At 45.5% G+C, this 16,618-nt stretch overlaps 2 protein-coding genes across 2 annotated transcripts in view; both read left to right on the plus strand.

Annotated features, from left to right (window-relative positions):
• Positions 1–1,379, plus strand: part of arglu1a (arginine and glutamate rich 1a) — a 7,059-nt gene extending 5,680 nt beyond the window's left edge. The window contains exon 4 of the mRNA XM_037686255.1: positions 354–1,379. Coding sequence (XP_037542183.1) covers positions 354–518 — 165 coding nt within the window. The 3' untranslated portion in view covers positions 519–1,379. The remainder of the gene's footprint in view (positions 1–353) is intronic.
• Positions 1,380–7,202: 5,823 nt separating this feature from the next.
• efnb2a (ephrin-B2a) overlaps positions 7,203–16,618 on the plus strand; it is a 24,029-nt gene continuing 14,613 nt past the window's right edge. Inside the window, exons 1-2 of the mRNA XM_037686822.1 lie at positions 7,203–7,471; positions 14,655–14,938. Coding sequence (XP_037542750.1) covers positions 7,362–7,471; positions 14,655–14,938 — 394 coding nt within the window. The 5' untranslated portion in view covers positions 7,203–7,361. The remainder of the gene's footprint in view (positions 7,472–14,654; positions 14,939–16,618) is intronic.

Here is a 16,618-nt window from a genome sequence, read left to right on the forward strand (position 1 = left end):
ATATTTTAGCTCCTGAGCTAGCATCATATATTTTAGCTCCTGAGCTAATGTGAAAGTTGAGTCATTTCTCCGTTCTCTCTGTCAACGCTCAGGTTCAAATTAAATTGCTGAACATCAGAAAATGTTCAAAATTGACATTCAAGCTGAATGGAGATCACTCTGGAGCAACTTGTTTACTTTTTCTTTTTTACCCAGAATGCATTGCAGCATAAAAATGGCAACACTCGTGTCATTATTTTTTGCAAAATTCTAAAAACGTGGCCTACAGTATTTTTAAGTCTTGTGCTGTTCCATCTGGTCTCTGAGGTTCTTTTGAAGGTTTTGTCCTCTGACTGCTCTGTTCTGTCCCTCAGGCTGAAGAGCAGTTACGGATCGTGGAGGAGCAGAGAAAGATCCACGAGGAGCGCATGAAGCTGGAGCAGGACCGTCAGAAGCAGCAGAAGGAGGAGCAGAAAATGATCCTGGGCCGGGGCAAGTCCAGACCCAAGCTGTCCTTCTCCCTGAAGGCCACAGAATGAGACTCGGCCCCCCCACCTCCCACCCTTCATCTGAACGTCTCGTCCCTTCTCCCCCGCTCCTCGTCGCTCACTGCGGAACGCTCGCTTCGTTTTGGAAGTGCTAACGGACAGTTTGGGACAGGAGTCCACGGAGTCCAAACTCGTGCACGCTCCTGGTCCTGAAGAGGAGGACGAAGCTCCTTTTTCTCCCAGACTGCACAGACAGCTCCTGTTGGTTTTGTTGCTTTTATTTTCACTTTTAGGGACTTTTCATGTAGATGTTCCTGATCCATGAGTCTTTAATCTGGTGTACCATCAGCAGACCCAGACCTGATGGAGGTCTTCCTGCTGTCCTCTCCGTGTAAAGAGTCCCAGACAGCTCAGGAGTCCGTCAGCCCGTCGTCTTCCTGTCACCATCCTTTCAAAATAAAAGCAGAGCACAGAAAGCTTTGGATTCGTCTGATAGCTCGGTGTCTTTCAAGAGAGGGTCTGGACTCCTGAGCTGCCTGTGGTTCTGATCCGAGGAGAGGTCCGTCTCACATGGACCGTCCTCTGTCTTGTAAAACTGATCCATGAAAAACTGGAGTTTAATTTGAAGAGACGGTTCTGACCCTCACTCATGTTGTAGTAAGTTAAGTTGGCGCCGCACTCGGTAAGTCGGAGGAGACACCTGTCCAGGTAAGACCGGGTCAGAGGTCAGAGTGTGTGCGCGTGTGTGTGAGTTTGTTTGTGTGTATGTGTGTGTGTGCGTGCGTGTCTGACCTCAGGTGGGTATATTAACTTTATTTTGTGGAATCTTAAATTTGTCATGTGAACTTTGACCCCTCCATTTGTTTGTCAAGGGACTGAACAGATCAATAAACTCATTGAACGGATCCGCCCACAAATGTCTTTATTCTTTACAGTCAGAACCAGAACTCTGTTTATTTTACAAACTATTTATTTTACAAACTGTTTATTTTACAAAGAAAAATCTACTTGACACAAAAGTTTGGTCTGAAGAGAAACGTTCAGATTTTCTGGTTAACGTTAAAGTGGAGTGGCAGAAACTTCAGGCGGTCGTTTTGTTTCTGGAGGAGGTGAAGATTTCACTTCCTGTCTCAGGTTTTCAGTGGAGGTCCAAGGGTTGAGGTGTGTGACCTCTGACCTCTAAACAGGCCTGAGTTGATCCCTTGTGAGGACATTTTCAGAGTTTTTTGTGAATCTCCTGTCAGAGCTCACTGTTCCTGATCCTGATCCAAACGCAGGTTCTGATGGAGCTGCTGCAAATTAAACTGATGGAAACAAGAAGTTTATGAAGTCAGATTATTTCCACTGTACAAACGGAAATTACAAGGAGATTTGATTATTTCTAGTCAAATTTTATTTTTCATTCCACTCCTGGAACGTTCAGCTGGTAGAAGGTTTTGTTTAAAGTCTCAGCTGATGTGAAGACGTGAGCGGAGGTTTCCATCCACGTCACAATAATCCACAATAATCCAGTTCTGATATGAGCTGCAGACGGGTCAGATGAGTAAATCATCAGGGTTTTTTACTGTCACTTCAAAGGAAATCACATGTTCACTCCTGGAATATGAAACAAGTTGAATATTAGACAAATGTATCCAAACGTCTTGTTCTGAAGTCGGGTGGTGGAGGTGTAGCGGCTTGAGCAGGGAGGTCCAGACATCTCGTTCCACAGCCAGCTCTTCTGAGAGGACCCCGAGGTGTTCACAGGCCAATCAAAGTCTCTCCAGTGTGTCCTGGGTCTTCCCTGGGGTCTCCTCCCAGAGGTGAGGGGAGGAACGTAGACTGACCAGTAAACCGCTTTGCCTTACAGCTCAGCTCCCTCTTCACCGCACTGGACCGACACAGAGTCCACAATACTGTAGATGCTGCACCAGTTCGTCTGGTCACGCTCCATTCTTCCCTCGTGAACAAACCCCCGAGACACTAACTCCTCCACTGGTGGAGTCCAACTCCCACCCTGAAGGGGTCCCACTTACAAGATTCTTTATTGTCGTTCACATCACATGTGGTACATGAGGTGGAACAAAGTTGTGTACCCAAAAGTAATCTAAATATATTGAATGTAAAGGATAGGGTTATTATTTATAATTTATTAACGATACGGTGCATCACCCTTATTTTCAAGAGAATTGTAATCTTTGGTTTAAAATCAAATCCCAAAAGAAGAAGCCAACGTGTTTTCTGAGTTCTTTCGTGTTGTAATCTTCTTTATGTTGAAACACCATGCATGTGACATTTATTGAAATAAGTATACCAAAACAGCGATATAAAACTGGTAATACTGAAACGAAAACATGATGTAAAATATCTTTTGAACTTCGAGAAGAAATGTCATCTAAATTTAGACAAAGCTTAAAAGAAGTTTGTAAAACTGATCCTAGATTCATGGACTAAAATAAAGTTAAAGTCAGCTGGCACTTTGACGTGGTATTTGCCAGATGGGAGGACATTTTATTTCCTATCAGATCGTAGCTTCCTCAGTTACCAGGTGGACGCAGAGAGGAAAGTGACCTTCTTCATGAAGTGGAGACCTCCTCCAAACTTGGGTTGCCAAGGCAGATCCTTTCCAGACTCGGCTCCGGGGGTGTCCTGAGCTTCTGTGTATGCGTGGACTCTTCTCCGACACACACTTCAACCCACAACGTGGCAAAGACGACAAAGTCGACTGCCGGCAATGTGAACCAAACTCCTGCACCGCTTGTATAAGGAAAGAACAACGGGCCCACAATCCCATACTCACGGAGCACCAACCACAGTGTACCCTGAGGAACACCGTTGAAAGCCTTCTCCAAGTCCACCAAGCACATGTAGACTGGCTGGGCAAACTCCCATGACACCTTCAGGACCCTACTGAGGGTAAAAAGCTGGTCCAGCGTTCCACAGCTAATGGGGCTGCGCTAATCCAGTGGCACTGTCCCCAATGTCCACAGGATGTTGCAATGGCATGTCAACCAAGACAGCCCAACATCCTGAGCCTTATGGAAATCAAGGCGGATCTCACCCACTCCTGGAGTCCTGCCGTCGGAGCTTTTAACCACCTCGGCAACCTCAGCCACAGTTATGGACAGACCAACCCCAAAGTCCCTCGACTCAGCTTCCTCCATGGAAGACGTGCCAGTGGGTTTGAGAAGGTCCGAGAAGTACTCCTTCCACCTCCTGATGACATCACTGGTTGAGATCAGCAGCACCCCACCTTCAGTGAACACAGCGTCAGTGAAGCGCTGCTTCCTCGTCCTCAGTCACCTGATACTTTGCCAGATTCTCCTCGACGCCAACCGAGAGTCTCTATCCAAGGCGTCGCCAAACCCGGCAGGCTCTCACTACACATTTGGGTCTACCGGGTGTGTCCGGCACCTTCCCCCCACCATCTGATCCAACTCACTACCAGGTGGTGATCAGTTGACAGCTCAGCTCCTCTCTTCACCCGAGTGTCCAAAACAAACGGCTGCAAATCAGATGACACAACTACAAAGTCAATCATTGATCTACGACGTAGGGCGTCCTGGTGCCAAGTGCACGTATGGACACCCTTATGTTTGAACATGGTGTTCATGATGGATAAACTGTGACTAGCACAGAAGTCCAACAACAGAACACCGCTCGGGTTCAGATCAGAGAGGCTGTTCCTCCCAACCACGCCCCTCCAGATCACACTGTCATTACCCACGTGGCCATTGAAGTCCCCCAGCAGAATAAAGGAGTCCACAGCTGGCGCACCTTCCAGCACCCTCGCTAAGGACTCCAAGAAGGCCGGATACACTGAAATGCAGTTTTTCACGTAGGCAGAAACGACTGTCGGAATCCATCCCGTCAGTCAACGGCGCAGGGAAGCCCCCTCTCAAGGAGATTGTTTCCAGAGCCCATGCTGTGCGTCGTGAGCCCAACTATATCTAGTCAGTACCTCTCAACCTCACGCAAGAACTCAGGCTCCTTGCCCACCAGAGAGGTCACATGTCCCAAGAGCCAGCTTAGGTAAGCCAGGGTCAGAGCGTCAAGGCGTTCATGCACCCGACTCATATGGCCCCTCCTGCAGGTGGTGGATCCATCAGAAGACAAACCCATGCTGCTCGTTCAAGCGTAGCCTGACCGGACCCCATCGGTAGAGACCAGTCACCATGTCCTCACCAGTGAGCCCCAACCCCAGGCCCAGCTCCATGGTGTGTCCCTGGTAACACATGTCCAGGCAAAGGGACAATGGACCCTTGCTTTTCCCCGTCTATGAGTTTTTGGAATCACTCTTTGTTTGGTCTTTCACTAGAACCAGCCTTGGGAGACCCTACCAGGAGCAACTACAATTTCCCCCCACCAGCTCAGCTCCTGGATCATTCAGGCGCACAAACTCCACCACGATGGCGATTCAAGGAGGAATCAAATATAAAACAAGTCAAATATAAAACCTGCAGCTTTTACATTGGATTTATTCTCAGTAAAACTTCACCGATTGAAAAAAAAACATTTTTCATCTTCCTTGAGAATAAAACTTGAAGATTTCTGATATTGTGAGTCCAAAAGGAAGAAGTGGGTAAAAGATAAAGGATGGATGTATTCAAGAAACATTTAGACGAGCTCCGAGGTTCAGAACCAGTTGGAGATTTAAAAGAATATGCTGCTTTTATAGATACTTTATTAATCCCAGGGGGGGTTACAGGCTTCCAGTTGTAATTATACAGAAAAAACACAAAAAAGAAGAATACTGTATTTGGAAAAAGACTGAGTACAATTTTTTGATGGTTCTTCTGTTCGGTGAGGTTTATCTTTGCTTTGAGGTGCTGCTGTCCAGTCAGAGACACAGGAGTTAAATCATGGATCCTAATGTTTGATCAGAATCAGTTCCTTCGTAAAATGAACTCTGAAGATTGAATCCTTATGGAGAACTTGAAACATTTGGGGAAAGCTGCAGGTCAGGACTAGATGTTTGATGATTAAAGGAGGGCTGTGGGTTCGGTTCTAGGGTCCTGGAGCCGGTTCGGGTTCATACCAGTGCTGAAAGGTCGCCCCCACCCACTGGAACTCACCGCGGCTCTCCGCGCGCTGCTACCCGCCCAGAGGCGCTCCTCCCCGGCCTGGGAGCTCCGCAGAGTCCCGCTGCTTGCAGCTCCAACAAACCAGCTTTTTTCTTATAACATTTAAATGACCACATTTAATTTAAATCATTGTGTTATACTGACCTTTATTTAAATACAATCCTAAAGTTTGAACTCTGCAAAACTAAAATATGAAGCAAAAGTAAAAGTTTCAACAGAAGCAGATGTTTGTGCAACAATTAAAACTCAATTTAATTAGAGTTTAACAGTCTGCACTTAATCTCTTTACGTTAAGCACTTTGGTAACAGTTCCTGTTTTAAATGTTCTATACAAATACATTTAACTTGACTTAACATCCTGCGACGCGCGCACGCACTGCTGCGCGTGTGTTCAATGTACGGTTTTAACGTTAGTTTCGCTGAAGGCCTAAAATAAAAAGGTTAATTTAGAAGATGATCAATTTACATCCAACTATCTTAGTTTTTGAAAACAAAAAGTTTTCAATTTATTCAGTTTCTGTTCAGATTGTGTAAAAACACATAAAAGAGGAAAAGAAAGAAAACAATTAAAACTTAAATATTACATGAACTAAGAAACAATCTTAAACAAGCAAATATCTAAAACTTAATTCAAATAAACTTTTCTGCAAGATTTTCAGTTCTGTTGTTATAATAGGAGCAGAACTTCTGCCTGTCCTGGTTCGGTTCTGGTTCTGTGGACTCTGCGTGACCCTGTTCCTGATGAGCTGAGGGGTCTGTGCTTCATAAAATGAGGAATTATTTTTTATTTGAAATAAAAATCCCTCCAGTTTTTATTCTACATGTTCCATTTTAATCCGCTAGTGGGCGCTGTTGGCTTTCTAATGAGCCCAAACTGAAGTTTCGGCTCCGAGTCCAGTTCGGCGTCCAGACCTGAGTCCAGCTGCGGTTCTGATGCTTCTAATCACAACTACAGAACTTAACGAACATGTAGAGAAAAAAATAAAACACCTGTTCAGGTGGACCAATCAAATCCAGAGATTTCTGAATTTTTTCCCTCTAAAATTATTTTAATTAATAAAATAATTTATTCAAAATAGAATGTATCTTTGTTAAATGTTTAAAGTTTATTTTAAAGACGTGTTTAGTCCAAGAAGATTTTCTGTCTGCTGTGATTGACAGCAAAGCTGCTTTGAACTCGCCCGCCGAGCGGCCAATCACCAGCCGCGGTGGGTGGGGCCTGTCTCCTGTAGGCGTGGCCTGCGCAGACCCAGCTCCAGCTCTTAACTCAGTCTGGGTCCGCCGCAGTTACTCTGCTGCAGGTTCGGGAGCAGCAGCATCTCTGTGCACGCGCTTGTGTTCCGGAGGGAGCGACGCTGCGGGTCCGGAGTCGCGGGACCGAACCGACCTGGGTTCTGAGCACCTGGACCGCCTTCTGGGACCTGGACCTGTTTAGTATGAGAAGTTCTTCCATCCCGGCCCGTTTGGTTCCTGTCATCCTTCACACATCTGATCATCTGGTTCTGTTGGGCCATCCGAACCTCATTGTTTCATTCTGGTGTCGCCAACACCCCCCCACCTCCCACTGCAGCTGAAAGCGGAATATCTGGTTCTGGTTCTGGATTTCTGAGGGATCTATCTTTGTGTTCTGGTTCTGGAAGGATCATGGATCTGAGCGGGTCTGAGTGAACCCGGGTCTTTCCTCTGGGGATGTGCTGATCGGGGCTTGTGGTTCGGTTCGGATGCGCTGGATCAGGATATATTCTGGACATTGGTTCTGATTCGGTTCTGTTTGGTTCCTGAGTGGACTGACGCGGTTCTGAGGCGGATCCGGGACGCGCGCGGGCTCACCATGACGCTGTGGAGATATTATTATGTTGGAGTTCTGGTTGTCTTCTTCAGATTGGACCGGGTTCGGCCACTCATCCTGGAGTCCATCTACTGGAACACGACCAACACCAAGTAAGTGGGCCGGCGGGTCTGGGTCTGGGTCCGGGTCTTCTGCGCGGAGAGTCCGCTGAAAAACGCACAGACTAAACCAGAACCGGGCCGGGTTTAGGTTGGAACCAGAACCTTCAGGGCCAAAGAGAAAGAGGTTAATAAAATAAAATGTGACCCGGTTCTCCTCCTGGTTCTGGGTCTGTAAAACACCAAATAAACCCATCAGAACAGAAGAACCGAGCCCACATGGAGCTGGTCAGGTCCATGGACCGGGCCGCTCGGGTCCGGTTCGGTTCTGTCGGTATGCGCGCCGATCCCTCTGCGCCGCGCGCGCCGGAGCTGAAATAAAGACAGGCTCCTGGTTCTGTTTGGCTCCTGAGGTCCAAAAGAATTTTATTTTCTGCTTCTACTGTAGTTATTCGAACATTTGGAAAACAAACAGAACCTTTGGTTCTGGTTCTGGTTCGAGTCGGAGGGATGGACATGTTTGCGCTCAGCGGATCAGGTGGACCTCCTGGTTCGGCTCCTGAGGGCCTCCGCTGAGTCTGGATCCGGTTCTGCTGAGTGTGGTCACGGAACACTCATGGACTCTGCTGCGGAACCTTCTGTTGGAGGACCAGGAGGAGGTCCAGTCCGGTTCTGGTGGTTCTCCTCGGTCCCGCCGGGGTTCGTCCTCTGATCAGTTCGGCTTCAGGCTCCAGAGGAGCGGCTTCAGTCCGGCTCTCTGACCGGGAGAGGAGCCGCAGGAGGCGGCTGAGGGTCGGAGGCTGGAGCGGCCCCATGGCCCCTGGTCCTGCGGGAGCCGGTCCCCGGGTCTGGTCCTGCGGGAGCCGGTCCCCGGGTCTGGTCCTGCGAGAGCCGGTCCCCGGGTCTGGTCCTGCGGGAGCCGGTCCTGGAGTGGCTCCTGGTCCTGCGAGAGCCGGTCCTGGAGTGGCTCATGGTCCTGCGAGAGCTGGTCCCCGGGTCTGGTCCTGCGGGAGCCGGTCCTGGAGTGGCTCCTGGTCCTGCGAGAGCCGGTTCCGTGGTCTGGTCCTGTGGGAGCCGGTCCCCGGGTCTGGTTCTCCGGGAGCCGGTCCCGGGTCTGGTCCTGCGGCCTGGTTTTGTGCAGTTTTGCGCACAAAAAGCGCATTTTGAAAACTCCGCGCTGGACCCGCAGAAATCAAATAAAACTTCAACAACAGCTCGTGCTTCAGAGTTTCGTTGTAGTTTTTAATTAAAATATAAATTTTAAACTCCAGAGGCGTTTACTGCTCCTGTTTATGGAGTAAAATAAACAAAGTAAATAAAATAAAAACCTCAGTCTGAGATCAGAAACTTTCAATGAAACATTTCACAACTTGATTTAATTTATTTTATTTTGTTTTAAAACTTTTCATCTTCAGAATTTTTTTTTTTTTAATATTTTCATTCTGATGGAGTGAAATTAGCAGAAATTATTTAAAATAATTTAACCCCCCCCACCCACACACACACACACAAACACACACACACACACAAACGTCTGTTCTTTATTTCAGTAAAAATCTTTATTTGTTAACTAAAATGATGAAATGAGTTTTGACACAATCCAAGTTCTGGTTGATTAAAGACAGAACTAGTTTGGGTTCTTGTTGGTCAGCCTGAGTTCTGGAAGCAGAACCTTGTTGGGTCGTCCCCCCAGGCCCGGCTCTGACCCGTCTCATTGGTTTCTCAGAGTCCGTCTGAACTGAAAGGCTCAGGAACCGGGACCAGAACCAACTGAGAGTTTGTGTCAGAGACATGAAGGTTGAGGTGAAGGAGGTGAAGGAGCAGCTCCACCATCTGAGTGAAGACACTGGTTAAATAAAAAACCCAGGCCCCTCAGCCGCCTCCATTAAATCTGAGCTTTTCTGCCTCCTCAAAAAAAAGAGAGGGACAGAACTCCCCCTCCTCCCCCCCACTAATCCATTTTGTAGTTGGGAGGAGAAACAAGGAGAAACAAAAGCTGCTCTGCAGTTCATGAAGAGATTACAGCCAGAACCAAAGGCCCTTTGTGACCGGGCAGAGCTTGGGCCACCTCTCTGGGTCCTTCCTGTCCGAGGTGGAGGTCCATCAGAGCTGAAGTTCTTCTCTTCTCCATCCTGAGATGTTCATCAGGAGCAAACAGGGAAAAAGTCCAAAGAAAACAATTCAGTTTATTTATGAAGCACCGAGTCACATCAGAAGTCGTGTCAGGACACTGAACAGAAACATTTAAAAATAATAATTTAACATTATTAATCTGAGGAGCAGCTTAGAGTTTAACTCCATCACAGAACTCTGATCTTGAGCAAGCATGAAGGCGACAGTGGAAAGGAAAAACTCCCTCATGAGGAAGAAGAAACGTTTATCAGAACCAGGCTCAGGACGAGCGGCCATCACTTCAGGTTGGAGAGAAGTACCGAGAGCTGCTGAGCAACAGAACCAACAAGACGGAGCAAAGCTTCAGCTGGTTTAACCCTCAGTTCAGCCGAAGATCGGCTGCCGTTTGTCCTGCAGGACCCGGACCCTGAGGTCCTGCAGGAAGAGGTCCAGTCTGACACGGTTCTGCTCTGAGTTATAACTTTATTTTTTTATTTCAGGAGTTCAAACTCTGTTTTAGACTCCACCACCCAAATAAACATATATTTAAACAAATTAAATCTGTTTTTAAATGTTCACCCGGGCCGGACCGGGTCCAAAAGAACTTTTTTTACTCAAAGTAGAACATGAAACAAAATCAGTTTATTTAACGTCACTGAAGTTTGACAACTCTTCTCATTTTTATTGATTATTACTGATCATTTGTCGTTTTTAACAAACTTTTATTGTGACAAGAAGAAATAATCCATGGATATAATAAACTGAATTTTTATTAAATATATTTCAGATTATTTTAGATTAAAATCATAATATATATATATATATATATATATATATATATATAAATAAAAGTTAAAATCTGTGAAAGTGTAAAACTTTGTTGTTGAAACAGAACCGGTTCTGATTTAAAACAGCTGACGTTCTACAGTCGGTTCTGAACACCAACATGATGTGTTCTCTTCAGCAGAACCTTCTGTTCTCTGTTTGATGGGTTCTGATGTTCTGACAGCTCAGGGTTCTAAACAGAACCAGACTTGTTTCTGGATGTTCCGTTTTATTTTATTCGAGAACCCTGCAGCTGAGGTGGAACGTGAGACAAAAACGTTTAGAAGAGAACGCCGCAGAGACTTTACCCGTCAGGAGGAAAACAGAACCGAGAACAAGAGAACCTGAACTTCTCAGGACGTCTGACAAAGATCTGAACAGCAGCAGAACACGGAGAACCCTCAGCTACGTGAGCCGTGTTCTGCTCTAAGGCCGACCCGGTTCCTTTGGTTCAGGATTATTGATGGTGGCACGGCGTGACAGATGAAGTTGTGTGTTAACTTGATGAGTTCATGCAGATTATTTGAAAATCTGGATTAAGTTTGCGTGTGGAACATAAGAGAGAACATTTAGAATATCAGTTTTCTGCTGACTCAGCATCTGATTTTAGACACGCTTGTGTTTTTAGCGTTTTATCCAGAAGCCGGAGAGAACATGTTTATTTGTTTTAATGTTTATATTATCATGTTTACCAGAGATAATTCATCTGTTTATCTTGAGATAATTAATTAATTTATAATCTGAAAACAACCATCTTCATGACAGATTAAAAAAATTAATAGATAATCCTAAAGTTTTTTTCTTGTATCTTACAGATTTAATTTAATAAGATCAAAAATATGTATTTTTAAGAGCTTTAAATTCTTTTCATCCTGATAAGTCATTTGAATTATCTTTCATTATTTATCATTCATTTGAACGGATGAAAGGCTGTATTTACAGTTTTTATTTTAAATTTGTCATTTTAAAAGACCATAAAGAGTCAAAGTCACACATTTGTCCTGAAAGTGAGAAGAACCTCAGGAACGTCATGACAGATGAACTTTTTAACAAATTAGTTTTCTTTGTCTGATTAAATCAGTCGCTAGGAACAACACGTGTTGATGAAAACCTGTACTGCTAACGCTAATTGCCCTGTGTGGCTAACGGTAGTTACCCTGTATGTCCAATGGTAGTTACCCTGTGTGGCTAACGGTAGTTACCATGTGGTAGTTACCATGTATGGCCAACGGTAGTTACTGTGTGGTTAACAGTAGTTACTCTGTAGCTATGGCTAATGTTTGTTACCCTATATGGCTAACCGTAGTTACCCTGTACAGTTCATTCAACCTTTATTTCTACAGGTTAATCCCATTGAGCCTCAGGGACTCATTTACAAGAGAGACCTGGTTTTAACAGAGTGATGACAACAGTGGAACAACAAAGACAACAATAGACAATCATAAAGGATGCGTACAAATTGAGATTTTTTTTTTAACAAGTGAAAATAAAATGGTATTTAAAAGAAAATGTATTAAAAAAAAAACGGGTTGTAAGGCAATGTAGAAAACTAAAAACAAGAACATATCTGCATTGGATTTTGCCAGGAACTTATTACACTGTACAGCTAACGGTAGTTAGCTTGAGGAAAAAGTGCTGAATTTTTCTTATAAACCATAGGAGAACCCAACAGAAAAAGTTTGGGAACCACTGAAGTTTAATAGAAATCTGTAAGATTGAAGCTGTTGTATTAAAAGTTGCAGTCTTTAAACACCAAAAGAAATGTTTTATTTTGCTGCCACTCCACTTTCTGCTCCCCAGAAAAGGTGGGAATCACCATGGCAACCAGTGACTCAGCAGTTCCAGGTTCCCCGACTGCTTTATTACCCAGGATGCTTTTCTTCTTGCTTATTTTCCGTCATGGCTGCTACCATAGATTCTGTTGGATTACAGCAGCTGTATGTCTGAGGGTTACTATTCACTCTGTGTTTCTGTCTGTCCCATTAAGAGCGCTGTCAGGGAGTGGCAGTCATAGCTCTGTTAAGACGTTAAAACGTCAGTCATTTTGTCACCTCAGATTATTACAGAGGAAATCCTTGAGTTCCTGTTGGTGGAGAATTAAGTCACCTTCAATGTTTCAAATATTCTGTTTTCGTTAAATTTAATCTGTAATCTCCAGATCAGAGAGTGCAGATATCCAGATGAGAGAGGGAGATTTTTGTCTCCTCTGGATCTGCCTCGTCATACAGATGCTGTATGAACACTTGAATGATTCGACACACATAAAGACTTGTTTCCAGAAGAAGAGACGGCCTCGGGGTCCATCAGAGGACCGTGTCTCCCTCCGTCCACCCCCCCCCGTCCCATTCGTCTTCCGCTCTGTGCTTCACTCCGTCTCCTCCAGACTCACAGAAGACGGTGGCAGATGGTGCTGCGAGGCGAAGACGTACAGAACCCGTCCTCCGCCTCCCTTTCTTCCTGTTCCCGTCGTTGGACGCACCGTCCCACCGTTGAGCTCGTCCCGCGGGGGGTGGAGGCAGATCTGAGCGAGGGGGATAAAAATTCTGCCACGGCCCAGTTAGCTGCTGCCTGTTTGTGACCCAGAGAAACAGAGGGCGATGTTTGTTGTTGACGAGGCAGGAAGGAGGGCGGCTTCACTTTGTCTTTTTATTATTCAACTTCCTGGGTGTCCTGGATGTGAAGGGTCTCAGTAGGACCGGAGAACTGTACCCTGGTCTGCTCACACTGTGATTATTTGTGTCATGATGCAGACTCCAAACAGCTGAAATTTAGCCAGCTCACCAAAACATCTTCTGTCATTAAAAACGAGAGAATCTGGTTCTGTCTAACTTCCCTCAGGTTGGTTCACAGATTGTTGTTGCATCGTTTCCACTTATCCAACAGCTGCGTCTAAACTGCTCTTATGATTCTGGTTTCCATGGAAACACTTTTCATTTTTCAAATTACAGCCAGTATCTTAAGACTTTGATTGACAGCTCAATGAGCCATTAGGTGGTTCTGTGCCTTCTCCTTTGAATGGCTCCGCCCACTTTTGGGTGAAAAGCTGTCAAACTGGAAATAAAATGGGTTAAGTCTAAAAAAAAGTTTCCCTAAACTGTGTAAATTACTTTTTCTTTGATCAAAGTGGGATTTTACTGTTTTAGAGTTGTTTAAAATCATATTATTCACTGATGGAGGTTTAAACTACCGGTGAACCATCCTGTAGCATGCTGTATATTAATTATTGATTTACTTTCCTTTTATTTCCACACATTACAAGCAACCAAAACTGTAAAATAAATCAAGTTAATAAAGTTAAATGTGATGAGTGTAAATACATTCCCCCGGTTGTGTCTGTATAAACAAATAAGGCCATGAAGCACTGCTCATCTAATCTGATGAATTTTAATCCAGATTTATGGAGGTTTTTATTTAATGCTGGAAAATGATGATCAGCAACTCTGTACGTTTATTTGAAGCAGTTTTCTTAAACACCTCAGGAGTTCCTTTTGCTATAACTCAAAGTAGTGCATAGTATTCACCCAAAAAAGGGCGGGACTTTGTTTTCACCCCTCAAAAATGGGCGGGACTTTGCACAGAGGCCAAGAACCCATGTGTTGCTCCACCGTTTGGCCCAAGTTTCTTGTTTCTCTTTTAGAAAACATTCAATTTTTGTTCTCTTCTTTGATCCAGGCCAGGTGGCTGCGGTTCTGATCAGATTTACAGCCTCAGCCGTCAACAGGTTTACAGGTCAACCTGTTTACAGGTCAACCTGTTTACAGAAAATACAAGTCTAACTCGTGTCTCAGGAATACTTAGGCTCGTTCTGTTTGGGTAAAGGGTTCAACCAGAAACAAACATTTCCTGCAGGTGGTTCTGGATCAGGACTCAGATAATTTTTATTAAAAAGAAAAAAAAATATTCTCTGGTTCAACAAATCCAGACTTTCTCATCAGAGTTGAAGAATATTAGTTTGGGTTTTGGGGGATCCTGACGTGTTTGCGGCTGGATTTCCAGCTCAAACTGGGACTTTGTTCCTGTTTGGATCTGAATGCTGAGAGTGGAACATTCTCTTGTTAATGTGGTTGATGATTGGCTGGTTCTGGTTCTGTGGTGCTGCAGAGGAATGTTTTACCCTCAGGTATGGAGGTCTGCCATCATCTGAAATGAATGGGCCCGATCAGTAATTGCCACATCAATAATTGAGCCCACTCCTCTGCTTTCAGCGAGTGTACAGAGTCTCTGCAGAACACAGTCCACAACACTTCATGAATGACTCAACACCAAATTCTGCTTCTGATGTTCTTGTGTTTCCTTCCAGATTTGTGCCGGGCCAAGGCGTGGTTTTGTACCCGCAGATTGGGGACAAGTTGGACATTGTGTGTCCGCGGGTGGACGGCGGCGTGAGCGACGGCGTTGAGTACTACAAGGTGTACATGGTTCCCAGGGAGCAGCTGGAGAGCTGCACCATCACCAAGGCCGACACGCCGCTGCTGAACTGCGTCAAACCGGACCAGGACGTCAAGTTCACCCTGAAGTTCCAGGAGTTCAGCCCCAACCTGTGGGGCCTGGAGTTCTTCAAGGGGAAGGATTACTACATCATCTGTGAGTACCCAGAACCCCTCAGAACACAGTGCACACACACACAGGCAACAGAACCAAAGACCTGGTCCATTCACACTGAGCCGGGTCCAGTCAGCCACACTGGTACCATCCTGAGAAGAAGCTTTTCAGGACGGCCCCCCCCATCTGTGTGGCATCAATGGGGGGTGCTGGTGCTGCAGATCGGACCATCTGGGAGGTTCTGCCAGGGCCATCTGTGCGCCGTCACAGTGGGTCGGGAAGAGTTCTGGAAGGGATGGTGGGAGGGGTTGCTTTAAAACCACAAACTAAGAGCTGGGTTCTGTTTCTGTTCACTGAATGCTCTGGTTCCGGTCTAAAACCATCGATACAGAGTTCCGGTCTAAAACCATCGATACAGAGTTCCGGTCTAAAACCATTGAGACAGGGTTCTGGTCTAAAACCATCGATACAGGGTTCTGGTCTAAAACCATCGATACAGGGTTCTGGTCTAAAACCATCGATACAGGGTTCTGGTCTAAAACCATCGATAAAGGGTTCTGGTCTAAAACCATCGATACAGAGTTCTGGTCTAAAACCATCGATACAGGGTTCTGGTCTAAAACCATAGATACAGGGTTCTGGTCTAAAACCATAGATACAGAGTTCTGGTCTAAAACCATCGATACAGAGTTCTGGTCTAAAACCATCGATACAGGGTTCTGGTTCTAGCCAAACCAGTCTGATACAGAGTTCTGGTCTAAAACCATCGATACAGGGTTCTGGTCTAAAACCATCGATACAGAGTTCTGGTCTAAAACCATCGATACAGAGTTCTGGTCTAAAACCATCGACACAGAGTTCTGGTCTAAAACCATCGACACAGAGTTCTGGTCTAAAACCATTGATACAGGGTTCTGGTTCTAGCCAAACCAGTCTGATGCAGAGTTCTGGTTCTGACCTGTTCCAGCTGCAGGTCTCCAACACAGCAGGACTCGTTCTATGAGTCAGAACGAGAACATAAAGAGAACAAACTTTAAACACTTTGTTAGAAAAATATTGTTTCTGAGCATTTATCACACTGAGACCTTTGATCGACCTTTGACCCCGCAGTCACACAGCTGAGACCTTTGATCGACCTTTGACCTCGCAGTCACACAGCTGAGACCTTTGGTCGACCTTTGACCCCTGCAGTCACACAGCTGAGACCTTTGATCGACCTTTGACCCCTGCAGTCACACAGCTGAGACCTTTGATCGACCTTTGACCCCTGCAGTCACACAGCTGAGACCTTTGATCGACCTTTGACCCCCGCAGTCACACAGCTGAGACCTTTGATCGACCTTTGACCTCGCAGTCACACAGCTGAGACCTTTGATCGACCTTTGACCCTGAGCTGCAGGTGTTAAGGCTTCAGGTACCAGATCACCTGGTTTTATCCTTTACTTTGTCTCATGTTTCAAACTCAAACATCTAAACTGAGTCTGGATCAGGACCAACTTGTTCCGGGCTTTGGTTCTGGAGCTCCTCCTGACCCCCCCATGCTGTAAAGCCCTCCTCTTCATCGTGCTGCTGAGTCGACAGTTTGAACGAGAACAAACTGTGGGAAACGTCGATTCACATCTGTAACAGGAAGAGGTGGAAAATCCTATGGTCCTGCAGAGACTCATCCTCTTTTCTGTCTCCCACAGTCTTCTGTCTCCATCTGTCTTCAGCCTTCTGCTG

Source organism: Nematolebias whitei, chromosome 13, assembly GCF_014905685.2.
Source record: "Nematolebias whitei isolate Nwh7 chromosome 13, NemWhi1, whole genome shotgun sequence".
NCBI lineage: Eukaryota > Metazoa > Chordata > Actinopteri > Cyprinodontiformes > Rivulidae > Nematolebias > Nematolebias whitei.